General features: G+C 38.6%; 2 protein-coding genes across 9 annotated transcripts in view; one reads left to right on the top strand and one right to left on the bottom strand.

The window, feature by feature from the left end:
- The window catches only part of LOC126852802 (uncharacterized), a 28,708-nt gene extending 3,270 nt beyond the window's left edge, over nucleotides 1–25,438 (bottom strand). The window contains exons 1-14 of one of the 8 annotated variants that reach the window (XM_050597986.1): nucleotides 25,028–25,438; nucleotides 21,465–21,590; nucleotides 14,083–15,868; nucleotides 13,683–13,845; nucleotides 13,350–13,556; nucleotides 2,748–2,865; nucleotides 2,518–2,649; nucleotides 2,226–2,249; nucleotides 1,934–1,966; nucleotides 1,616–1,813; nucleotides 1,349–1,468; nucleotides 1,064–1,137; nucleotides 759–774; nucleotides 14–22 (exon numbers count right to left, since the gene is read on the bottom strand). In XM_050597986.1, the coding sequence (XP_050453943.1) occupies nucleotides 14–22; nucleotides 759–774; nucleotides 1,064–1,137; nucleotides 1,349–1,468; nucleotides 1,616–1,813; nucleotides 1,934–1,966; nucleotides 2,226–2,249; nucleotides 2,518–2,649; nucleotides 2,748–2,865; nucleotides 13,350–13,556; nucleotides 13,683–13,845; nucleotides 14,083–15,868; nucleotides 21,465–21,557 (2,973 nt within the window). In that variant the 5' untranslated portion in view covers nucleotides 21,558–21,590; nucleotides 25,028–25,438. Of the gene's footprint in view, nucleotides 1–13; nucleotides 23–749; nucleotides 775–1,063; nucleotides 1,138–1,348; nucleotides 1,469–1,615; nucleotides 1,814–1,933; nucleotides 1,967–2,225; nucleotides 2,250–2,517; nucleotides 2,650–2,747; nucleotides 2,866–13,349; nucleotides 13,557–13,682; nucleotides 13,846–14,082; nucleotides 15,869–17,558; nucleotides 17,886–21,464; nucleotides 21,591–24,390; nucleotides 24,449–25,027 lie in introns of those variants that run through there. The other 7 variants (XM_050597985.1, XM_050597987.1, XM_050597979.1 and 4 more) reach the window with 7 other exon arrangements.
- A 43-nt stretch (nucleotides 25,439–25,481) lies between these two features.
- On the top strand, nucleotides 25,482–26,368 carry LOC126852807 (uncharacterized). Its single transcript, XM_050597996.1, has 2 exons — nucleotides 25,482–25,600; nucleotides 25,696–26,368. The coding sequence occupies exon 2, from the start codon at nucleotides 25,708–25,710 to the stop codon at nucleotides 26,062–26,064; it is 357 nt and encodes a 118-aa protein (XP_050453953.1). The 5' UTR covers nucleotides 25,482–25,600; nucleotides 25,696–25,707; the 3' UTR covers nucleotides 26,065–26,368.
- The last annotated feature ends 303 nt before the right edge of the window (nucleotides 26,369–26,671 follow it).

Below are 26,671 nucleotides of genomic sequence, written 5' to 3'. Positions count from 1 at the left end.
AAAAAGGACTCACCGCACATGGCTATTCAAAGCAGCGTGAAACATTACGAATTGTAAATCTAATATATTATCGCAAAAGATAATTTTGGGGGAATATCAATATAATGTAATCGTCGCGCTAGCGTTGAGACGAAAACACATTATGTTAATATTACATGCCAGAAACATTGATTTTACAAATGCGGAGTAGCAAGCAAGATTGATCTACGTTCTACACGCATTCGCGCGCGCGAATAGATTAAAAATATTCTCGAGATTTATATCGACTCTTATAATGGAGAAAAATTAGGCTCTCGTCGATTACGTGAAATGCAATTGTTCGATTATTTTCTCCCAAAAAAGAAAAATGGATTCATCGGGCATGATATGAAGCTGAACATAAGAAATAAATACAAAAACTGTAACTGTTTTATAGCTATTCAACCAATCAATTATATATTATACAATAATTATATATCAACGTATATTATCAGTTTTATATAAAATAATGTATATACAGAACGAAATTACTATACTTAGTATCAAAATATAAATTATAGTAATCCAAATTTGATTTTACTTTGACAAGATTTACTTTGGTCGAATAGCTGAGAACAAAAGTTAAATTACTTAACCGCATGCAAAACTGAACGCAATCGTCAATAACGAATTGTCAAACAAGTGGCACGAAAATAGAAGAGGTGCATTAATATGAGAGCGTTAAATGCAGAAAGGAGTACATATCCCAATAGTAAGTCACACAGACTGACGCACTCTACCTTCCCGATCCTGAAGCTGCTTCGTGTGGAATTACCCGAGTAAAGGGCGGGACCAGAGTAGCAAAAAAAAAATATATTATTTATGATGCACATGACACACAGAAAGAGTTATATTTTAAATGCGATTGTCAGTGATACAAGCGCGTAATAATTCGCAATTTTTATTCGACAATGACAGTACTCGATTAATTTTAAAAAATATTTTACGTCAAGTTAAAGATTAACAAGATTAAATGTATGTGTAAATGTTTAGCTCATATGAATATCATTGTCGATTGGACAGAATAAACAAGATAAACTCTCACCTAACGAGAGGCCCCATAACACCATCCTGTGGGAGTGATTGTAGGAGCGAGGGTCCTGCTGATACTGGACGTGTCTAGAGAGTCGCAAATGAAAAATGTGTTTTCGTTTTTAATCGAGTGCAATAAAATAACATTAATAATAATGATAATAACAAACAAAATATACTCGCAAAAGAAATGCGACTATCATAATAATCGAAAATAAACGACAAGACAAAGTCAAAATCAAACGTAAATGATGTAAGATGGGGGGATTGTGATCCAACTACATGTAGAGAATAATACCTTCTCCGTTTGCGTTGCAGCGTTACACGTGTCCACGGAGGAAATGTCATTATTACGCATCGATAGGATGCAACTTTGAGCGTCGCCGTTCTTAGGTCCTTGAAGCTTCGACATCTGGAGCTGCAATGATCAATAAATAACACTCCAATTATTCACTTTTTTCGACAAAAAGCACTCTAACAATGATTACCGATTTAAGATTTAGATCCCCGGTCGAAGCGAGCTTTTTGCACAGAGCAATATAATTAATCGCGATAAGTGATTTACCTCGTTATTTACCTCAAGTAGCTCGATAGTGCGATCCCGCGATTGTATGGTACGATCTCGATCCTCCACTTGACCCTGAAGAAACACCACCTGCCTCCTTAAGTCTGTCAATTCGTCCGCGATGCTATTACCACCGCTTCCCGGTGACGTGCTTACGTCGGTAGTACCACCCTCGTTCAGGTTACAGAAGAGGCCATTCTATAAGTGTATCGATAATCGTCATTTTTACATTCGATTGAGCAAGCATTGAAAAATACATATATTCCCAATCTATTTTTTTCTAAATAAATTTCTTTATAATAAACAGCATATACCAACCTTCGGATTATCGAATGGGTTGAGAGTTTCTGCCTAAAAATCAATATCAAATATTAATGGCTTTTGTATACATTTATCCTCGCTGATAATTCTTGTAACTCTATATATATTGTCGGGACCGAGTAAAATAGTATTAATAAAAAAAAAGTTTTGTTTCCCTCTTTCTCTTGCAATTACAATTTATATATATATATATATATAATTTTTACTCAATTAAACATACACACACACGCATGCGAGTGAGGTGATATAAATTAGTGACAATAAAGTAAAGAAAATCAATGCAACGTACCCTCGTCAAATCGTTCTCCCCTGACTTGAGACGTAAAATCAGGAAGGACGACAAAAATGAAAAATAAAAAGAATCGTGTTAATAAAAAAGGCAAAAAATACAGCGCATCGTGTGTATAAGTAATAGAATAACGCTTGCGGTCGGATAATGGGTAACGCGAACTGAAGACAACTGTAACGCTTCGGCGCCAAATAAAAATGCGTGAAACACATTTTTGCAGGACGTAAAAAAAGAAAGCGACGTGCAAATGTGAAATGCAAGCGAGCAACGATGTGCGTTTATTATTATGTACCTCCTGAAGGACACGCTTGAGTTTCAGGAGCATCGTCTTAATGGAGACAATGTCCTGGAACATGTACTGGTACGTTCCGCGATCTATCCTGAGACTCGACTCGTCCCCGGAATCGACGCACGAGGATGAAACCTGCGGGATCAAGGAGATACTGCGTGAGCGCGACAAATCCGACAAATTGAAAATTACACCTCTGAGAATGGAAAAATAAAAGACAGATTGCAACTTACACTTCCCGACGTTCTCATAGGACTAGAAACTTGACGATTGCGCATGTTGTCTAATGAACGCGGTGACTCTGTTCCGGATCTATTGCGTAATAGCCTTGACATCCTGTCACTTCCAATTCTGAAACAAAAAAAGTGAAACTCATCATTTTTCGTATCGACATGCGGATATATCTATATTCTCGAAGAGGATTATGCGATTAGCATTTTCTTCAGCATTCTAAAAGTATTCTTTTCGTTCTCTAAAACAAAATGGAACAGAATAAAATAATTAACCATGCACACATATTGAGATATAAATATAATATAAAGACAGATTATTATACACGAATTAAATTATAATACAAATAGTAAGCAGAGAGTGGCTCCTAAAATAAATGTAAATCCAACAAAGATTCAAGAAAGCAACGTAATCGCGCATTATCCGTAACTGTCGTCGAAAAAAATCACGACAATCCCCATCCAAAATACAACAATAAATGCGCAGCATCTAATCTCCTATTATATATCTCACATCTCTCCCTATATACGCTACTCGGAAATATTTGACAGTGGCTTCATTTCCCGCGGTGAGGGATTCACTACCTTCCGGGACTATTCTTGGCTCGCGAGGCTGCCGCGGAGGTCGCGCCGACGACGCCGCTGCCAGAGCAGGAGGAGACCTGGCCTGGCACCTTGGGCTGCCGCGGCGGCGGCGATCCGTTCGTGGGCGTCGAGCTCTCGGACGAGAGGCCGGAGTCGTCGCGTCCATCCTCGCCGCCAATGCCGTTCTCCTGGCTCGCGTGAACGCGAATCCGCGTCGGCAGACCGGTGGTGCGCCGTCGAGCGCCCCTGGAGCTCTCGGACGACGGGGAGGCCATCCTGACCTCGGACGAAATCCTCGGACGAATTATCCTCGATCGGATTATCGTTGATCCCGCGAAGATCGCGCGGGGATCATCGGTGTTTCAAATTTCACTTAATTCACTAGTGAACAGGACACTATCGAAGAAATTTTAGCATCTCGCCAATTTCAGAATTTTAATTTAATTTTTTTTAATTTTATTTATTTGATTTGATTTATTTTATTTAATTTTTAATAATTTTAATAAACGCGTCGAAAGAATTAAAGAATCGGCGTCAGAATTAAAGAATCGTAGTAATGTACATGTAAATACCAAGCATCTACGTAATGCAGGAATCGCTAAGCTTGACAGCTCGTCGCTAAATTTCGCACGCGAGAACCGCGCAATAAATAAAGGATAGACAGGCATATTTAGCTGGACGGAATGTTGTGAAGGGTGAAATGCGAGGAAACACAGTAGGGAGGATTTAACTTGTAAGAGCCTGAGAGCGAACACCTCTCGCGATGAGTAATTCGGTGAATATGCTTAGTCGCGGTCACTTTCCCAAAGCGCTCGGCCTTAATTACACACACGTTCCGTTGTCGCAATCACGCCGCTAAATTACGCAAGTTCGATCACGAACGCGGGGGTTTCGCCGGTTATGTTCTTGATGACATCGCAAATGAAGTTATATGAGATAATGTCGTGTAAATGGAAGCCCGTAAACGGGTCGATAGACAGGTAAATAAAGTGCAGTCGGAAGGAGAGAGACAGAAAATAGACCTGATCAACACGATATGTAAGGTTGGTGTAGATCTTCGTTCGGATAACGGTAACGTAATATTTTGCGGATCGACTAACGAGCTTTTTTTTCATTAATCATGCACATCATGCAAATTATTTATCAAAATTATAAACACAGTCGTCGCGAGTGCCGGCATCAAGTTACGCTTTTGCTCAATTAGTTTCGAGAGAAATAATTTTGTTTAAATACGCGAAGATAATTTAGTTAATGCCGTCATTTATTTCGCATTTGTTGCCGTCTTATTCTCTCGCAATTAACGTCTTCGCGAGTTATTTCGTCTCACGATCCTTCCGTCGCCGCTCGTTAGTGCTCTCTTCTCTACTCTTTTCACTTCATTTTCATAACAATATTAAACTCGAACTCGCAAAGAAGTTGAGTCATACCGCCGAGTGAAAGTTATCTGGCTGAAATCTTTCGGGATATGTACTCGCTATATTTTACACTCTTGCTCAGAGTTTCTTACGTATCAACGAAACAAATAGATAGCTTTTTGTCTGTATTATATATATATTTACTTGTCTGCATTTTATCGGAGAAAGAAATTTTAATATACATATACTGTATACCTTGAACTGCAATTGATCGCTTATAAATTTCAAGAATAAGAGCCATCGTCGCAAAATTAATTTTAGCTTCAATGAGGCGCACGCGACGCAAATTTTGACATTTCATCTAAAGTGACATATCGCGTGAGCGAGTGTATGCTAATTTCATCGATTTATATTGTACAGACTAACAAAAATCAATATAATCTTGTGTCCCTATTTAGTGAGGCACTATACAAGCAAATCTTAATGTCACGTTAAATATACGATCGCGGCCTCGCATCGTATAACGCAGTAATACATCATACTTATCCAGGGTTGGAACGACTCACGCGACAGCGATGACGTTCGTGGGATGAGACAATCGAGAATGATAGTTTAGAAGAATCGAAAAAAAAAATGCAAAAAAGTCACGTTTTGAAAGATTTAAACGTCACGTCGACGTAACGTCAAATATTCTTACTTGGGTCTTAAATGGATGCACTAACCGTCACAAGCGGATCATCTTTGACATTTAAGACCTATGTAAGAATATTTGACATTACGTTGATATGACGATCATAGCATTGTTTTACCTTAAACATCCCCTCGCGTAAAAACCGTAAAACACTCATTCATTAAACATTCATCATCGCGAATGCCCACTGGAGACCACAATTCCACTATGAATCACTCATCGAAAGCACACATTTTTTTTTGTTTACAAAATAATCAATCACTTCCAAGCGGAAGACTCGTCATCGCGCGAGATCGCACGCTGGGTGTCCCGTTCTCGTCGAGTCCTTCCGGAGGACTGCACGTGAAATTTCAGGCAAACTTTTCACACGGACGATGTTCTGTGTATATACATTAACCGGTGCATCCGCCGGAATCCGATCTGCGACGGTCGCCGGCAGGCAGACAGGATCACGAAGGACCCCTCAAGGGGATACGCGGGAACGCGTGCGCACCTACGACGACGAGCCTGGTTCGATAACGCTCGTGGTGGCCGGTGGTGGACGAGTCAGAGGAGAGGAAAGAGAAGCGACCGAAGAGAGAGGTAGGGAAAAACAGAGGGGGAGCAGCTGCAGACAGTGAGAAGGTGGGGATGATAATGCAAAAAACTGCGGGAACTATCGCGATATCGAAGTTTATAGCGATATTCCTATCCATTCCCTTGGAGAAATATTTCTCGACTTCTCTATTTCATGATTAGATAAAAAATTTTTCTATCGAAATTTTTTTTTCTTTCCTCTTTTTTTATATATTTATTATATATATCACTACAGATAATAATCTGTATATATATATTAATTTATTTAATTATTATATTAAATTATTAAATTATTATATAAATTCATATAATATAATTATATGAATAATATATAATATATTTATATAATTATATATATAAAATTATATCATATATATTTCATTATATGCGCGAGTATATCCCAAAAAGAATTTGCTATAAAAAGCAGCTTAACAAAATAATGAATTATTAAATTATTCAGGCTATTATCGTCTAATTAAATTTGGCAATCTAATAAATATTTATCAGTTGTCAACTCTGATTAGATAGGCGTGATCTGATAAAATTAATGCCGGTCAGATCAACGACCAACTTTGTTCACAATAAATACATTATCATTCGGCGAAGAAAATTGATTCATATCAATCATTATCTAATCATGTCGTGTCGCGTCTTCTTAACTCTTCGGATAAAACTTCTTAGCAACTTATGAGTTCACGACAAAGCAATTCCGCGTTATCTAAGTCTTCGTAATATAAATATGACTAATTTTTCTTACTCGGATCTTATCCGAATGGTGACTCAAATACGATATCGAGATTATAATATTGAACTGTAAATAGTAATCGCGCCAAGAGAAACGTCTGCTTGTTCCAGCATCGAATTATTTCATCTCCTTTAAAATATCCCCTTTCGAATTAATTTGTAACGCGAAATTGCTTCAACTTCTTTCGAAATTGTCAAAGATAATTTCAAGATCGACTGAATAAGAATTTCTGCGCGTCTGCAACGGACTCGTCTCCGCCGAAGTAAACGATCAATACTCCAGCTGGCTGTCCTTCGACCCTTAACCGCGTTTACGCACGTTTCTACTCTCCTTGGCAATTCTCTGTCTGGCACGGCTTTCCGCCAACCAGACTCCGCCGGCGCGGCGCCGAGGATCCGAGATTTATGATGCACTTTTCATTTTCAACAGCAGTTGACTCGTTGCGGTCCTTTTGCGAGAGAGAGAGAGAGCAGTCTATCGAAATTTCAGCACTTTCCGGAAATTTTTCACGAGCCCTTTCATCGAACATTTCCCTCGAGTTCCCGTTTCATAACAAATAATCGCGCGCGTCTGGACGAAAAGATTCACTGACGGAATATTTTCGATATACTACATGTTTTATTAATTATTTTTCTTTTATTAAATTACTTAATTTTAATTATTACTTTTATTAAATTATATAGTTAACGTTATTGTAAAGTTAATGATGAAGATGTATTTCCTTATATGCATCGTTTATAGCAGAATTTATAGTTACAAGAAGTTCTTTCAAGGATTATTGACAGCAATATTTTCCGCCATCGACCATAGCTTATCATTGCGAGAAGTTTAGTAAATAGACCGAAAAAGTTCACCGTTACACAAAGGAGATAGCTCCGTGTAGTTACCTCGAGTCAGCTGTTTCTACTAAGGCGAGCGCGACTTGAAGAGAGAGAGTAGTAGCTTGAAAAATAATAATTGCGCGCTCGTCTTATTATTTTTTTTTTCTTTCAATAACGAATAGCGATCAATATCATGCATGCTTCATTCTTCAGGATACAAAGAGAGAAAGTTACAAGTTAAATAATGGCGGCTCGAATAGAAAAGAAATTCCTTTCATCAACGATTTCGGCGTTCTTTAATCGCGTGCTATTTCGTCGCGGATCAATACAAATCTGCGTTCTTTTTATAGTCGCGATCAATTGTTGCCTGCCGGATTAAAAATTTGTGCGCGAAATGACGAGGGAAGAGAGCAGAGAAACCGACACGTCTAACTAGTAACGCTCTGATTAACGACGAAATCGCCCTGTTCAGCTCGATTCACCGATCGTCTTCGTCGTCGCTTAGCATCGGTTACCTTCGTCAATTTTCCATCGTAACGCGGAAAAGCTAGAAACGATCGTGTCTATATTTACGTCACACGTAACGTTCCAGTTTCCTCGAGCGAATATCGATTCCAATTCGCGATTCTCGGCGAGCTTTGTTACATCACGAGACGTTCGTTGCTCGTCATACACGGTCAGGATAAAACCGGTTTACCGCAAGTTAAATCACGGCTTTTTAAACGCGACAGCCAAAATTATAGAGGCGGTCCGATCCTCTCTTGGCCAAATCGCTAGATCGATTATATTATACGGCGTTTGTCGGCTCGCGCGATGGAGATGTATAAATAAGAACAAGTAGTTCTGCGAACGAGAGGAAGTGTGTTTTAATAATGCAATGGAGGATCGTATGTGCTTATACAGTAGCACGCATATGAGGAAGACAGAAATATGATATACAATCATGCTTAATAATATCGTATTAACTGTGTTCTGGAATTATAGTCGGCACCATACATCTCTTTCTCTTTCTCTCGCCCGTTCTTACAACTTATGGATACAACGAGAGTACATATACCTGGTGGATATAAATATTTACGTATACAAGTGCCGTGAAAGTGTTCGCTTCGACGGCTGCTAAATCAATTCTAGCATAAATCATGAATAACTTGTAAAAAAAATTCTTTCGGTAATGTATGGGATGTCCGGTGCGGTGCACTAATCTTTCATAATAACAAGTGTTAATGAAGGGAAAGATTGGAATTGAAATAAATCAAAGAAAAGGAGAAACTGAATAATTTGATTTGAAATATGTGTTTCTCGTTACTATGCTAGATAAGTATATGTATGCACGTTGCGCTAACATGTGTCGTCTGTAACTGCTATATTCCGCATATATATTGGATTTAAGAATATATAATCGCAGAACTAACGTTCTTCAAGCTATATTGCTTTCTGACATTCCCTAAACTCTCTCAGCTTATATTCTTCAAAATAAAAAAAAAAAAAAAATATATATATATATATATATAAAGTATTTTTAAAGTATTTTCCAATATCGAGTGTGAAACTTAAATAAAAAGCATCTGTATTCAAAGAAGCGTCTATAATAGGTCGTTGGTCTTCCTCGCTTATGGAAAAATGAGCCAATCACTTTAAACGCAAGAAGGATTAAATTGTGCTTATACAATGTGATGCCGTATTTCGTGATTGCTCGTGTTAGGAATCGAATGTAAGATAACGGTAAGAGTATCTCATACGGCAGGAAATAAACGATAACTCGAGAAAACGTTTCGTGGACGAGGATAAGCACGAGGCTACGAGAGGTCAAAGAGAATGTTGCAACGTAACGATAGAAACAGTTTAGAGTTTATAAGCAATTGGGCATAAAAATAACCGCTTCGAATTCTTTAGATAATTAAAAATTACATAACTAATAGAATGCGTATTATAGATTTATAATTTTATATCGATAACAATCGTGTATCAAATAGTAGCCGCGTCGTTCTCATCTTCTACAATGACCTTGGAAGGAAGGGTGATATCGAGTCGAGTTACTTGACCGCACATAGAGAGAGAGAGAGAGAGAGAGAGACTGCTCGTCTCTTCTACGAAGCTACGCGTCTACGCCTAACAGTAGTTTTCTATAATGCCACAAGAGAGTATACGATTAATTAATTAATACTTGATAACATCCCGAAGTGTGATTACCCTTCGCGCTCTAATATCTACGTATTTTGAATAGTACGAATGTGATTATTATTGTTGAAAGCGACGATCATCGGGATGACTACAAGACTAGACGGTATCTACTACAAGAGATTGCATCGAAACCAGTTTGGACCGGTGTTTGAATTGCGATAGGACGACAATTTTTGGAAGGATTCGGCTTTCAACCACCGTATTGGAAAAATACGAAATTAGAAAAATAATCTCTATCACCCTCATTACTACATGTTTCGTCCCCATCGTGTATTCGCTCTGTGCTGGTTCACTGTGCTAAGCTAAGGAAATATCCAAGCGAGTCATCCTTTGAAGCAGCGCTATTTACCAGAACAAAGCGAATCGACCGTGAGTCTCAGGGTGGGTTACTCTTTATCGCGTACTATGCTTCGACTACACTTCGACTATACTTGAGAATTAGTAATTTATGCGACTATAATAAAGACGCATTGTGTAATCTCGAGAAAGTTACCTGACTCTTACGAAGTCATGATTTAAGCCATATTTTTTTCTTAGGTCAAAGAAAGGCGAGTAAACTAACGAGATAATGAATTTTCACGGAGGTGGGTCGGAGGACTAGTATCATTTGAGGTAGCATCTTTCCCATCCAAGTCGGGCTTAAGAAGTTGGAGTAGGATGGGGGACGTATAAGTTATTATATATTAGTATACTCCTCAGGAACAAAAAAAAAAATCAATACTTCAAAAACGCACGCAAGAGGATATGTAACACAGCACAAGTCTCTAAACAAATGATAATTGTACACACGAAGTCTGTCAAAAGATTAAAAAAATTATATCTACAAGTTGTGAAACGTTAATACACAGAATTATCAGACAAGGAATTACGTAAAAAATTTTTTTTCTCTTTTATATATATGTATACAAAAGAAAGAAATAATATAATTATACAGAAATAATATATATATATATATATATATATATATATATATATATATATATATATATATGTTTTTAATTCATATTTCAAATTATTTTAACTAAACTTTGAAACTACGTATTGGAAATAATATTTGACAACTTTGTGTGTCACTTCTTTTTTTTTCCATTTGATCATAGCCTAGACGAAAGTTGCACAGGTCAGCATAAAACGATTAATCGCTAAATTTTTTAGTTGCGACATCGCGTGTTATCATCGCTCGGATTCTCCCCCCTTTATAATTATGCCCGCTTCTCTCTCGCTTCTGACAATGTCTATTCGTTTATCTCGCGAGTGATCGCGCTCAGATACAGAATCATTTCATCTCTTTACGCAACGAGATACTCTCGTCTCATAAAAATTTATGTATCGACAATATCTTTCGTTCATCGTAAAACTTGGTGACGCTGTTTCATTTTAACGTGAGCAATTTTTGCGACTTTTGTTTTACGAGACGCGATCACTCACAAGTTAAGCCTGCGTCTGTGCGTTATTATCAGCTTGCGGTTATCGGTTTTGCTTAGTCGACATTCGAGGGAGAATCGGCGGACCCCGCTCGCTAGTTAGGGTATGTCAGCTGGTAGTAGTCTCCACCCGCGGAGTCCTCATCGGGGATTTGCAATTGCTTCACCCGTTTTATTAGCGCGCTAGAACACAGAATACTGTCGCTGAATTGTGGCGTCTCCTGTGGCGGATGCGGATATGTTTATTTTTTTTTTTAAATTTTATACAAGCAAGGGAGAGGGAAGATTATCGCGTACGTGTCTTGAACGTAAAAAGTGTTTGAGAGCAAAGGATAAATATAGTCGAATAGAGAATACAATTTGTTGTCGAGAATCTGTAAAATTTTCGTGAAAAATAAAACATTCCCATTTTTAGTTAATTAATAGATTGATCTTTACACGAAAATATCACGCATTATCAGCATTAAATCAATTTATCCGCGTAATCTCAACTAGATCTCTTCTAACGTTTTTTTATCTATTCGATCGCATACATTGATTACTATTTAATGAAAAACTGAATGAAATGATTGACAAAATAGACAAGTACATAAGTTGATGAAAGCTTCGAGGATGTCGATTAAAGTCGAACAAGGACTGCAGGTGAGCAACGGTAATTCGAGGGAGGACGGATCTAATAGGCGAATTTGGAGATGTTTTGCTCTTTCTCGTTCGCTAAGAGAGTAAAAAAAGAGTTAACGCCGCGAAAGAGAGTAGGTTGTTATGCGCTTGTGGCCATGACGCGCTCGAAATTTATACAACTCGCAATAGAGCAATTATTGTTGCAACAATACGATCCAAAGTGTTATGTTATTTCTAATTTTCGTGTAAAGTGCTTCATGCTCCCGATACTGAAGAAATTATTTTCTTATTTTCATCTTATTATTTTCTAATTAAAATGCTGAAAGAAGACGGGACTTACGAATATGCATAACTTTCTGTAATGATCAACTTTTACGATCCTTCATTGCAATTTAATATCTTCTCACTATGTGAATTAACGTAAAATTGTATCATCGTATCTATTAATAATAATCAATGATGTAAGATATAAAAAGAATCTTCACAGGGGATATTACAACACTCTTCCTCTTTGCAGACGGTGTCGCTAAGCTATTATTCAACCGAACAAAAAGATAATTGTGTAAAAGATAGAGATCTTAAATTATACATAGTACGCAAAAAAAAAGATTAATAGAAGAGTATATAAGAGATAGTATAAGTGGTATTAAGTTTTCAAAATATTGCAAGATTGAAAAAAGTGCAAAAGAATGCAGTTTTTCTGAAGATAAAATTTATCGGCAAGATATTTTAAAGAACTATACAAATATGTATATTATTGACTTTTTATAACTGTCTTATATCATGCATTTTAGTTTATCTTTGCAGAATTTTTTGTACACGAAAAATGATGTACAAAAAATTCAAAAAAAATTACTGATCGAAGTTTACGAGTGCGGATTATATATAGTTATAGTGGACACGAAACAGCGAACATACATTAATGTAATTAATTGGATGACATTCTTTATCTCCTTTTCTTCACATAATATGCACCTCCATTAATTATATCATAGCATTGGTAAGATATTCAATTTTCCTATGCAACTTATCGTCTCTAGATAAAAGCCTGCTACAGTTTCTATCTTCTATATTGTACTACATATATTGTATTACAGTTTTCACATTAAAAATTCTACTATAAACGCTTTAAAGTTAACCCAAATTGTGCATTCGAGATTAATCCATTATTTTGCAAATAGAAAAACATACAAAACGATTGATGAAAATGTATAATACATGCAGGCATTCGTTCAAAACGCAAAAAAATGAGGTGATGATGCAATTAAAACAACTAAATAATATGCAAAAAATAACAAAAAGATGTTACGAAAACAGAGATCTAATAATTGTAGTTTGCCAGATATTATCTACGTAAGGAAATGTAACAATACTGACGCACACATATAGAAAGCTGTATTATTCTTCTCCCACGTCTCGTTCAGAGAAGAGAAACATATCTTTGCATAATTTACATATCATTTGCAAGTAAAACGTTACACGTTGTAATGCTAATCACGGTATCGTTTCGTTTATCATTCTCAAAGAAGCTTCGTGCATCACGGAATTTCGCATTTCGAACAATGCAAGCGTAAAAAGATTAAAGATGAAAAATACGAATACACACCCAGATTCGATGGTGGTCTGATTGTTATTGTTGCCCATTGCGTTGTTGACGGAATTGTTGTTGGCGGAATTGGAATTCACTTCGTCCTGCATATGAGCAGTGCTTAGCAACGAGCTCCACTGTCGCATCACTTCTTCGCCTTGAGCTTCCAATTCGGAAATTATAGTGGCGTCATCCAGATCGTGCAATGCGGTATTAGAATTTAATCTGAAAGATAATGATAATTATACAAATTTGATTCGATGAAAAAAAAATTATACTTTCTTTATATCAAAAACAAAAAATTCATGTATATAATTTATTTATAAAAAATTTATATCGATTAATGCTAACCGCTGTTGTTCTTCGTAAGAACTCGCGTCACTGCCATCATAATCCAGCATTAAATCATCTGAGGCGATGGATTCGCAGGGGGACAAAGTATCTACGCTTCCCGTTCGATGCAAACGCTGTCCGTGATGAGGACTGTTTATTACACCCTTGACGTGCGCACCACCTATAAATTAAATCGAATATATATTATTAGTAAAAAATATATATCAAATAAAAATTTCTTGATAATATATTTATTATCTGGACATGCTTGTTACTTTTAAGTTTATTGAAATTATTAAACTGAGAAGATTTTTAGATTCATTATTAGACTCAATAAAATCTTCGCTACTTAGATACTGATATACAATATACATTTGGAGAAGAGGATTCCAAGAATAGCATCGTAATCCATACTAACCTGTCTTAGAGCTCGTCTCGATTAGAGTGTGGCTATTCTCGGTGATTACTTGATTCCCCATCGCGGACTGCGTCTCGATTCTGGCTCTCGAGTTGCTGTCATCGAAGATTAATCCCGGTTGATCCGCAATCTCGTCGTCGAAGAACTCTCTACCTTCGGACAGGCTGAGCGAATTGGAGGCGTTCGTCGGCGTGCCGGGACTATCATCCTCAAGAGTATTGTCGGAACGTTCTAGAGCATGTTCTTCATCCCTCTTCGAAGGTTTTCCATCTGACTGGGTTATGCTAGCGGTAGGGCTATCGAACAGACTATCGACCGGCGAGGTCTCGTCGTCTATCAGAGTAGTCGTGGTAGCAGCGGCGGCAGCAAAGGCCGGATCCTCGATGGTGAGCAGCACCGAACGCAGAGCGTTCTTCGACGCCGTGTTGCTCTTCGTAGCGGCGGTAATCGCCTGCGCATGCTGAACGATGATGGAATTTGAACGCTGGCACTCGTCGCTGGAGCTCAATGAGTACTCATCCGCCATGGCCTCCCCATGACCGTACTCGGGATCGTCCGAACTCAGCGGGCTAAAGTCCGATTTTATGGATGGGATTTTCTCCGTACGAGAACGGTCTTTGTAGACCTTCTCCTCGCTCAGACAACCTTCTTCGTACCCCTCCGAGGACGTCGTAGACATTGACGCGGTTGAGTCGGTATACCTGTTGTCCTTATTAACGATTCGTTGGTACTGCGTAGCTCGTTCGCGCACAAAGCCGGTATTCAGATTGACTGCGGCGGTCGCGAACGACTTGGGCAACGGAATCACAGAAATCTCCGTGACCGTGCTGTCGTCGTCTCGGACATCTCTCACGTCAAAGCTTTTACCGTTTACCACCATACGCAGGTTTCTCGGTCTACCGACGCCGCGTCTTCTCAAAGAGCTTTCGTCCACATAATCCATCGACCTAATCCTACCGTCTTCTGGACCAGCCGGCTGACTGCTGACGCCCGAATCTTCGGTCACTGAGCCCTCCTTCGAACTGGACGAACCCTTCGAGGTGGATATCTTCCTGCTTTGATTCGCCGCTGTCTTAGCGATCTTAGAGTTGGAATCGCTTACTCGCACAGCATACTGTGGAAGCGGCAGGTGACTAGTATGCAGAGTATACCTGCTAATGGGTTCTGGAATGCTTGAGACTCGTCTGTTCGCGTCCGCGTACTGCGTCATCATATTGTTACTGCCGCCATAAGCCACGTTATTTGATGGCGACGAGCGAGGCTTCGTCGGCACCGTCGTACTGCACAGATGTTGCTGCACGTGCGCGACCCTATTCGGCTGCTGTTGTTTGATAAAATAGTTTTCCTGCTGTTGTTGCTGATAATATTGTTGCTGCTGATGTTGTTGCAGCTTCTCCTGATTGTAGTGGCTGATATTGTGACTGCTACAGATGTCGCCGACCTTGTTTGTGAATCTCGCCTGGGGCTGCCGATACCCGAAACGGTTGGTTCTGACACCGGTTCCGTTCGAGTCCTTCTTCGGCGGCGCCAATCGCGGCGTCGACCGGCCGGATGACGAATTATGGATCGCGTTGCTGTTGTCGTCGTCCATTGCCCGTCTGCGATTCTGTTCCGGACCGGCCGACTTCGATCGTGGATGTAGCATGCTTTTCTCGGTGACGGTGCCGGCGGCGTAGTTCGTTATCGGCATCGGAATTCCGCTAGTGGGCCTTCGCCGGAAGCCGAAAGACATCGCGGTGCCGCGTGTGTGTGACGTGCCACGCCTTGAAGAACCCCGTAGATCGCTCTGTAACGAAAATTTATTTAAATGAGATGTCCGTGTCAGAAGTGTGAACAAAATAGAATTAAAGGATATGCGGTGTAGAAAAAAAAATTAATTAAAATGTATGATATTGTGAAAACAAAGTTAGAGTGAATTAAATCATACCGAGTGGAAATTTTGCTCCTATTTTCATAATTTTATAAATTTTATGTTGATAAATTTTAGGATTTCGATAGACTTAATTTATATAATAATTGAGCTCCTATACTTTGTGTTTTAAATAAACAGTAAATAAAATGATTCCTCGCCAAAAAGTTTAAAAGAGGATCTTTCGAAAAACTATAAATTAAATAGAGAATTCTAAAAAAAAAAAAATTAATCGGATTATTCAAAAAGAATCAGTAAAGTGAGAATTATAGGAAAAAAATAGAAGGAAATTTTCGAGGTCATCTTATTAAACTTTTTTAAGTATAAAAAGTTATTAACGGTCTCAATTCCTCTATCACGTTTCTGCAGCCGTCATGATAATAAAAGAGTACTTCGTATCAAGATGTAAGGTGGATTATCAGTAGCGTTAGTCACGTATAATCAGTCGCAGATTATATCCGCGGAAGAAAATCGATATCCCGTATAATTGAGTTTTAATAATTAGCCTGAACTTTGTTCCATCATCGATTATATAAGATATCTTAGTTGCTTAGTTGCCGAGCGCGATTTCGTCTCTCTTCCGTGTTTCTTCTCTCTAGACATTTACCTGGCATGATCGGCAAATATTCATACGTCGGTGCCGCGCGTTCGTGCGGTTTAAGGGTTTGTTCGACAAACTTATTACGTGGTCTGCAACGATATTAATCGATATTCGTATACAAATGTGTATACGGAGTTATATAACGACGTGGAGCTGATAGCGCATCCCGCTGCAAAGGAAACTCTTTGTCCGGAGCCACGTATACGCGAGCACCACATTGTCCACGATTGTCGAGTCGCTGATGGAAGAAGACGCCAACTTCGATCGACTGTGTACGACAACTCACGGAGTCCGAGTGTGTCGTTTTCGTCTCGGGCCGAGAACGGCCAACCTCGTTCGAACTCCAGAAATAGAGTAACTACTCGACGGCATCCCGATAAATTTGAGATCGCGTTCGCATTCCCGCAAAAGAAGCTCGGAAATCTTGATATTTACTTCGCATTCGACAAACCGAGAAAAGATGATACGATCGCAAATCAATCGTGAAGATGTCTCCTTCAAATCATTGTGTACATATTATACTCTATTACGCGTATATTGCAACACGTCACGATATACATAATAAAAAAAATTATTGAAATTACATGGAGTCGAAATCTGCTAAATTATTAAGATTAAATATTCGGTATTTTTTATGACGATGATTAAATATAATATTATATCAAGTTTCATTATAAGAACCAGAAAATATCTTACGCAATATATATATTGCATCATAAATGGACATTAGATATCAGAAAACATTTTCATTTCGGAAATTGAATTTTATAAATATTTCGATATCTGATATAAAATTTACAAATAAAAGAAGCTATTAAAGCCACTTGATAAATGACAATTCGATAACAATTAATAATACAATTTCATCGAGATTTTTCATAGTTTCGAGATTCTCTGACTTCTTTCCGTAAAAGAGAAAGTCCGAAGGGAAAGAGCAAATTTTTATCGCGTCCCGGCATGCCTTACCGCAACGCTGATGCCCTTCTCGTTCTCCAGCGAATCGTCCTCGCATCTCGTGCTGCCGCACCGGTACTCCATGACAGCGCGCCCGGGCCAATGTCACACGGCCGGTTGTCGATCGATCTCTCTCACGGGGATTGACGGCCGCCCACGACGGGGCTTCGAGCTCGCGTCCTCATGTCGCGAATATCTGACTCTTAACCGACACGAAAAGCGTGAGTTCTTCTCGAGGAGAGGATGGCGGAGGAATCTCTCTTCGTGATCCGTCACATCGTAAGGAGAGTACGCGACGATCTCTCGACGGCGCGGAAACGCGCGACGGCGCACCGACGACGTCGCTGTTCGTCGTCGTCACCCCCGCGCCCCTCTTGCGCCTCGCTCGCTCACCCGGCCTTCTCGTCGTACCGCGAGGAAAGCGGGATCGATCCGGCTGTTTGCGCCGGCGCCGCGACGTCGCCGACGCATCAGCCGAGGGGCTGCTGATCTTGCGGATGCGCCCGCGCGGCCCAGGTTTCTTTCGATATACAGGGTGTCTTAGCAGCAGAAGTGGGAGGAGTGAGGGAGCGTATCTCATGTATTTTATTCAATTTTGACTTCGTTAAAGAGTTGCAGAGATAGAGCATGACAGATGAGACATACAAATCGTCTGTTCTCGGACTGGCTCGGGTTTAAAATCAAGTAGCGTAGAAACGATGCGTATAATATTTTCCTACCTCCCCCCCCCTCCCTCCCAGTTCGCTAAAGACGAATCGATTCGGCGAAGAGAAACGTTCCTACATATTATCGATCACTTTCATTCAGGGCGCACCCTGTATATGAATCATCTAGTTTAACTGACAAGTCTACGTCAAATCGTAGCGCATTATTATCAAGAGGAAGGATTCTTGCAGAATTGAATGTCGATCATGCGAAACTATCAAAACGGAGTGATCTCTTTCATGCTAATCATTGAATTTGAAGCACGAATCAGTAACGTGATTCACCGAATCAAATAATGTTACAAACATAAATTTTCGATAAATTGATTATGTAAAATTTCTATTTAATCTATTTCAATAAATATAGATAGATCTCAGGCAAAATGTCTTTTTAACAGTAGATTAGCCAAATAGGAGTTGATTTTTTCAAGATCAGTCGACAAAAATTAGCATTTTTTGGATATTTCCATTTTTTCCATATTCCCTTTTTTTCATATAACTAAGTCTTAATTTAAAATTACAATTAAAATTTCACCTGAAATTAATTGAAGGATGTAGTTTCGTTAATCTTTCAACTCCACGAAATTTAATTTGTGCAGTCTTTCTTCCACCAAACTTATTATTAACAAATTCTATTATTAAACAAACACAATCGATGATTTTTGAAAGATACCATCATACCAGCTACTGTGATATCAAGTTTTACGAAGAAACAAAGATTCTCTAACAGATGGATTAATACGATAAGATTATCGTGACGTATTTCCTGATAAAAATACAATCTTGATCTTTTTTTTTCTCCACTGACGTCGGACTTACATTTAGTTATCGACCTTGCTGATAAGACTTCGCAAATAGACTTATGTGTATTATCTCGTGATAAAATCGCGAGAGTTAAAGTGAGTCTTCTTTTCTTCGATCATCAATGAAACTCTCTCGCATACGCAACCGAAAGAAAGGCGCTTCCGCTTACAGACACGTACGTCTCTCGATCGGGGAGAGAGCCCGCGGATTTTCAGCCATTAACGAGAAATCATGAAAGGGAGGACAATGGCAGAAGCAAGCGGGCATCGTTCGATCGCGGGAGCAAGCGTGATCGCCGTGCGAATCGGCACGGCTGAGAGCACGTGGATATAGGAGACGAGAGAAGAACAATGGAGAGATAAGGCGCGTTCTCTCTCCACCGATTTCTCCTTCTTCGCACCTGAACCGTGCGGGTGCTGTGCCGGTTTTCAGCCTCTCGGTTTCCGGCCCGGCGCGAGACTACCCACGGAACCGACACGCGTGACGACGAACAATGAAAAGCACATGTTCAACCGAAGCAAGAGCGGTCGCGTGAATTAATAATTTCGAATGGGCAAAAAGACTCTCACAAGAGCGCGGGGTTTTGTTTCCGGATGAGAATTTAACGGCGCGTGTATATGTGAAAAACCATTGGCGAGATTAGGTCGGTCGCGATTAATGAATAAATTTAATTAACGAACAATCTACATGTGTACGTTGATGCTTATCGCGGAGAAGCGCGCCTTGCTATCGCAGGCTGATCGTATAAGATTCGCGCAAATTAGTGGTAACTCAACCTTGTTAAGGAACGGAGAGCTATAAATCAACTTTTCAACCATTTACGACGTTCGCGGACTGATTATTCCCCAAAAGCTACGTTATTTCTGTGATTTCTTGAAGAATATAGAGACTATTTTCCGCAACATTATTTATCGTTATAAACTTGTTTATCCTAATGCATTGGATACATTATATATCTATTTGCATTTATGTGCATATGGTCGTTCGAAGACAATTAACTCGATGCAATTCGTTTATATGAGAAAGTTAACGTGCCGCGAAAGCGGAGCTCGATGTACCTTGATACATCGATACATTTGATAGGTAATAAAAACCTTTCTTGCATTAAATGTTAGTGAAAGTATTCAAGCGTGCGAATGATTATACGTGGAATGATTTCCTTTACGTTCATATATGCGAAAGTGCCGATTTCAAATTGCAAATAATTATACGAAGAAAAGATCGATAGTATAATAACTATATCAATCTTTTAAAATCGAAATTTTTCTATTTAACTTCCATTTTTTACGTTTATAGCTAGAAAAATTATCCTATTTTGTTTAATGGTAAACAAACATTTTCTCATTTAACCATTTACATTTCTTTTTGCTCCACGATTGTAAATTAACAAGAAAAAAAGTGTGAACTTATTGTTTAAAATATCAGAGTAGATTGAAAATTAAGATGAAAAGTAGCAGATAAATTTCGACTCAGGTCGCAAGACGAATATAATTCATTTCGAGATAAAATGATCATGTCGTACTTTTAATTTCGATATATGTCATGAGATAGCGTTAATTCAACGCATTCAACAACGTAATACTCCAACGCAATATTCGGTCACGCATCGTCGATTGCGCGGATTTTCACAGAACGGAACGGGATGCAAGCCGTATTACGTCGTATAGAGACACGACAGAAGCGCGCGAATGATATATTCACAGGTGGTAGCGATACCGTTGCAGGTGGAAACATGAGGAAGGGCATTGAACTTCAACGTGGACTTTAGCTAGCCATCCGTACAATCAGTTAGATTTTTCACTATATACGTGCGTACATATATCGCGATGCGATACACACGCGATACGTCGCATATTGTAGCGTATATACGCGGATAGTATTCGATGAATATTATGTAAACGCAACGATGACGAAAAAGAGTCAGGGACAGAGTTGAGTGAACGCGATCCGGCGAGCGAAACTCGATGTCGTTGCGGCGGCGAGCGCGGACCTCGAAGTTCAATGTCCATCGACGATAGAAAGAGCAGTGTTTTTATGGCGTGATGGTTTTTTATGAGTCGTGACGACTCGAATCTAGGCACTCCTGACAGCGAGTTAAAATTGTTCTCCTACTTTCGATTTCAATTTCCAATTTAATATCTGCTGATACTGTAAATAGAGTACTCTTGAAATTATTTTAACCTAAGACTGTTAAATTAAATTAATGAAAATGTCACTGATAAAAGCTGGATAAAATTTTTGAATCTCTAAATGAGAGATGGTTTATTTGAAGTATCAATTCAATTCTTATAACATATAAATTAAATTTTTTTCTCTCTCTCTCTCTTTCACTATTGAAATTCTCTAAAATCCATAAACGCGAGAAAATCGAAATTGAAAATAGTGGGAAAATTTCGACTCGAAGTCTCACCTGTTTCTTGTCCATGATACGGTACGAAGGCGAATTATGATGACCGGATGCTGCGACGACGGCGCCCGCCTTACGAGACACGCATTGCCCCATATAGATCCACCAACCTTGTCCCAGCACCGAATACTGTCAACATGAAAAGTACGTATATTAGATTCGCGTGAATTTCCACACTAATCTATGTTCTACTCTACATTTATTAAAGCCGAAGAGAGCCTTTAGAAGAGAGCCGCGTAAAGTTCGGAGCTCACAGAGTACACACCAGAGTATATTTTTCACTTAGAGATTAGTAGACAAATTTCCATTGTTTTTTATACACCCGCGTACCATCATATGACACACGTATAGCGGAAAGAGTTAAACTATGCGTGTAATAATCATCCTGATTGCACACTTCTGACTCTTCCCTTCAGCCCTCATTAATATTTCACTTCGCAATCAACGCGAAGTGAAAAGTAATATCTTTCAATTCCCCTCATTAAACAAAGCATAAGAGAATTTTTTTTGCAGTAGAAGGAGATATGCGCCAAGAAATGGAAGAAGTACCACCACCGACAGGCATAAATAAATACGTACTGATCGATACGCAGAGGCCTATTTCGGTCGAAGGGAGAAAATGCGCGATTTAATACAGGCACGTATCCAGGTGCACTGTCTATGATTATCTTTCGCGTTACACGGTTCGCGATCTGCAGGTCACGAACCAAACTCGCGTCCCCATTAGATGCGCCAACGTTGCAATATACGGAGAAGAAGCGTTAGATACAGCGAGAGATGAAAGGACATTCCAAGAAATTCGAGACACGCTCTTGTTCACTCCCGGATTTCTTTGAGATACTCTGTATCGTTAAAGATTTCTGTTGTTTATAATATTATCTAATTTTAATTAAAAAAAAATAGATATGTATGAAATAAAAATACAATATTCCGTCCTTAAAAATTGGACCATTAAATCAACGAAAATATAGCGGCGAGGTAAATCTCGCGAGAGAGGAATAAATTTGGAAAATGGGACGAGGATTTTAAAGATCCGACTGGGATACCGTTCGCTTTTAAAATTCGATCGCGAATGTAGACGGATAATGACCTATGCGAGCGGAATGTAACGATTCACTCGTGTATTCAATCTTTTGCAAGATGAATATCGCGAGTACCGTTACCGAATATCTGGAATAACGTTATTATTTAGAATGTGTGAAAACATTCCTTACAATGCATTATCTATGGGTCGCGAGCATTTCTCCTTGGGATAACATATGTTTGACTGTCAATTTAAAAAAACCCACGCGTAGACAGGTGGGAGTGCTCCGAAGAATTTGATTTTAAATGCATCGCATAGATGGTGAAAGGTGTCCGGCGCGTGTTACGATCTCCAAATGTAGGACGATAAATGGCACTGGCCCGATTTTTTTTATCACTTAGAGAGCGACGATTGCGGAAACGTATGTTCGCGTTTGTCGTACAGTATACATCCCTCGCGGCGCACAAATACAAAAATAATTTCAAAAATTGAAAATTTCCAAAGAGCAAAACCTCGAGCCGAAAGTTCTCTCCTACTGAATGAAATATATAAATTTATAGCAACATATTTTTTAATAAAGAAATATCTGAAATTTTGATTAAGAGCCTTGTCCATTTTTTGTGGATTTTTATTATATCTTTAATAAAAAATATATATATATATATATATAATTCTAAATTTGTATCCTATTTAAATATGTTTTATTCCAGACATGTGTATGTGAAAATTTCTCCCAAATAATAGCAATCCAAAATAAATAGAAAAAACATTTTAAATGTTACAAATATGTACAATTATCACTGATTTTCAGTGAAATCTTACTGACTATAATCAGTGAGACATAAGATGGAGAAGCAATGTTTGAGTGATTTCATTAAAGATTAATGAAAAATATTCACACTGATCTTCGATGAAATCTTATATCACTGCTTTAATCAAGACATTTTCACCGATTCAATTTAAGATAGTAAAAGCTTAATTCTGATGCAAATTAAAGTTCTCTCCTTTCAAATTACAAACGTGAGAAAATTGAGATTGAAAATAGGAGTAAAATTTCGACTCGAGATAAAAGCATCTCGAAACCTAAAATCGACGAGTATGAGATATATCGCGGTAATGATAGACCATCTTGTGTACATTTCATTTCGTAAACCGCTTATTTCCATGCCGTAGAAGATGCGATCTATATGGTCGGTCGATTTTAATACAAATCCGAGGTGATTTACGAGTGACAGGTAATTGTGTCTGCAAGTTGATGCTTCGCGTTGCATAAATGCATGGAATCTGACCTTTCTTGCCGTGTTTTTTTTTTTTTTTCATGCGAAATCTCCGCTTACCGTTAGCAAGCATCGTAAAGTACTAGGAGATATCCTACGCCATCGTAGGTGTAATTTTCTAATATCGAGAGAGCCCGGTTTTATTATATCATTATTTTCTTCCAAAAATCTTCGCAATCGGACTTTGTCGTTTGCGAGAAAAGTCGTGAAAATAATAGCTGTCAACTTAATGAAATCATTTATATATTTAATTTTATTTAACGATTTTTTAATTTATAATGATGACTGAATTATTATCGGAATTTTGGATCCTAGAATTCTGGAATATGTGTCTTTTTCAGAATCGAAAAAAAATTCTTGCAATTTATTTCCTTAATTCGTCAATTTTTCGTAAACTATTTTTAACTTTTAAATCATTAATCCGTGGAATAAAATTTGTTCGCGAAAATCGAGAGTAAAATAGAAAGAAAGAAAAGATAGAGATAGCCAGATATGATTAATAGTGCACGAGATAGCAGCGAGAAAATTGCGTGCATGCACCTTTCCCCCTCAATAAAAGTTACACATTACACGTCTTGCGATTATCCTGAATCAATATCGCACCGCGTTTCCACGATTCCGTACTCACAGAAACGAAAATCCCTGCGGTTTTTTGCTTGGCCTGCCGGAGAGTAATCTCGAATACACTGGAAAAAATAAAATAAAATCGTCCACTATCATGCGAGAATTTCAGAAAACTCGCCGTCAAATCTTGGTCGAAGTGGATATTTCTCGAAGTAGTTTTATCGTCGAACACAATTGAAACAAATATTAGGAAAATTAAAAATAATAAAACGTAAAATATGTACATTGAAATATCGTATTATTCAAATAATACTTTCTGGAATGCAATGCCAATTGTAAATTCAGGATGCATATTGGTTTCATTTCCACACCCTTTAGCCGTAAATTATTTTTCGGGGAGTAGCACGTTCCGTGCATTACACGGATGACGTAACGTTAAATGTCTCCAGCATACGTCACATACTTACGAGACATATGTATCATGGATCGTTCCGAAAATTCAAATTGTAATATCGAGAATTACAAATTCCAATTTACACACGCACAATGATAGTAGTTCCGTGAAATCTTCCAATCACAATTAGTCGCGAATGTTTTCGCGAATATAAGGTTAAAGAGCCACGATGCAGACAATCTCGCACTCGCGAGGACGCGTTCGCAAGATAGAAGGAAGGATAAACATGAGGAGGATAAACATTTACCTTTTCTGCAACTGAATCTCCTGGGTAAGTCGACGCACGAATACGTAGTATACATCGTAGGACCTGACACACGGGGAGCACCTAGGAACAGCTACGCACCGATCGTGCGTGCATGTCACGGCGATTTGGACGGGTGTTCGTGGGAGTCGAAGTAACGACTTGCGGCTCTATTCAAGACGCGATGATGTTTCCTCACTCCTCCTCTTTCTCACTCGTGACGCGTGTGTCCCTTGGTGTCCCTTATCGTAGGCACCACACTTTACAAACGTTGACAACGTCTTCCTGCGGATCACGTTCCTCGCGCGAACGACTAATGTACGGATTGGAGCACCACCTGTCACTCGAGCTCGATAGCAACACGCGTCGCGCTGCACGATGTCAAGTAATGTCAACCAGTCAACCGGCGCCCCACACGCAACTGAACTGAACACCGAGACCGGCGATAGTCGAACATGGCCGAACGAGCGCTCGAATCACCGCCGCCATTTAAAATTTTGCACCCGCAACGCCCTCGTACGAGTATCTCGGATACCGTCTTGACAGAATAGCTGATTATCCGAGGATAACGATAAGGTCTGTTTATTTTATTCAGCTATTAGTTTAACCTCACTTTGCGTCTTCTGCTGTTCAAAATTACATAAAGGCGTTTATATTGTTTTGTATAACAGAAACGCAACGTGATGGACGCCGAAATTATAGACGAGAACGACCGATCCAAGGCGGTGATGCTGTTTGGCCGAGACATCAGCAAGATTCCCTGTTTCAAACAAAGCATGTTGAATGGCATCTACAGCGGCTTCGCCACCGGCCTGGTCACCTTCGTGCTCACGAGTCGCATAAAGCTCTCGACGAACATGGCCCTGGGATCCTACATGGGTGTCTCCGTAGTTTATTGGTGCTTTTGTCGATACGATTATGTGATGCAAAAGTACGCTATGGACGATGTAAAACACCTTTTACAGAAGAGATCAATTAGTACCGAGGAGGAAGTCAATGAAGCCTTCCAAGATCAACAGGGAAAGCTAGTCGATGCTTGAGATAACTTGTGTATTTTCTTTCAAAGACTTTTAAAATTATTCGTAAAGAAAGCAGATACATTGTGCAATGTTTTATCGCACAGAACAACACAATGCAATGCGTAATATATAGGTAAGATTATTGTATTATTTATGAAATGCATGTAAAAGGATGTCTAAAGCTTCTGGCTGATAATTTTTTTTTCAACGAACCGTTTACATAATATATATATAATTTGATATTTGTGAGACTGTTAGACTGTGTGAATCAAATGTATATATATATATTATACAGATATATTAGAAATAAATAATTTTATATCAATCGATACACAATTTCCTAAATTTGAATATTGTACAGTTGAATTGTCATATAATTTAGTCAATATAGGATTGTTACACTATTATATTGTGTCAAAATAATTGTTAATATTCTTTAAAAATATTTTTCGATTATTTTTAATCTGTATAAAACATAAAGATACTACATGTACAAATTATAGAATAAAATTATAATTTTCCAGTTATACATATTGAATTTTTTCCAAAATATTTAACATTTTAAATAGTGATAAATGATAAAGCGTTAATTTTTATATTTCAATTTATATGTTAAAAAAAGATTCAA

Source organism: Cataglyphis hispanica, chromosome 11 (assembly GCF_021464435.1).
Source record: "Cataglyphis hispanica isolate Lineage 1 chromosome 11, ULB_Chis1_1.0, whole genome shotgun sequence".
NCBI lineage: Eukaryota > Metazoa > Arthropoda > Insecta > Hymenoptera > Formicidae > Cataglyphis > Cataglyphis hispanica.
The sequence above is the reverse complement of the archived record's forward strand: the minus strand, read 5'-3'. Positions and strand labels throughout refer to the sequence as shown.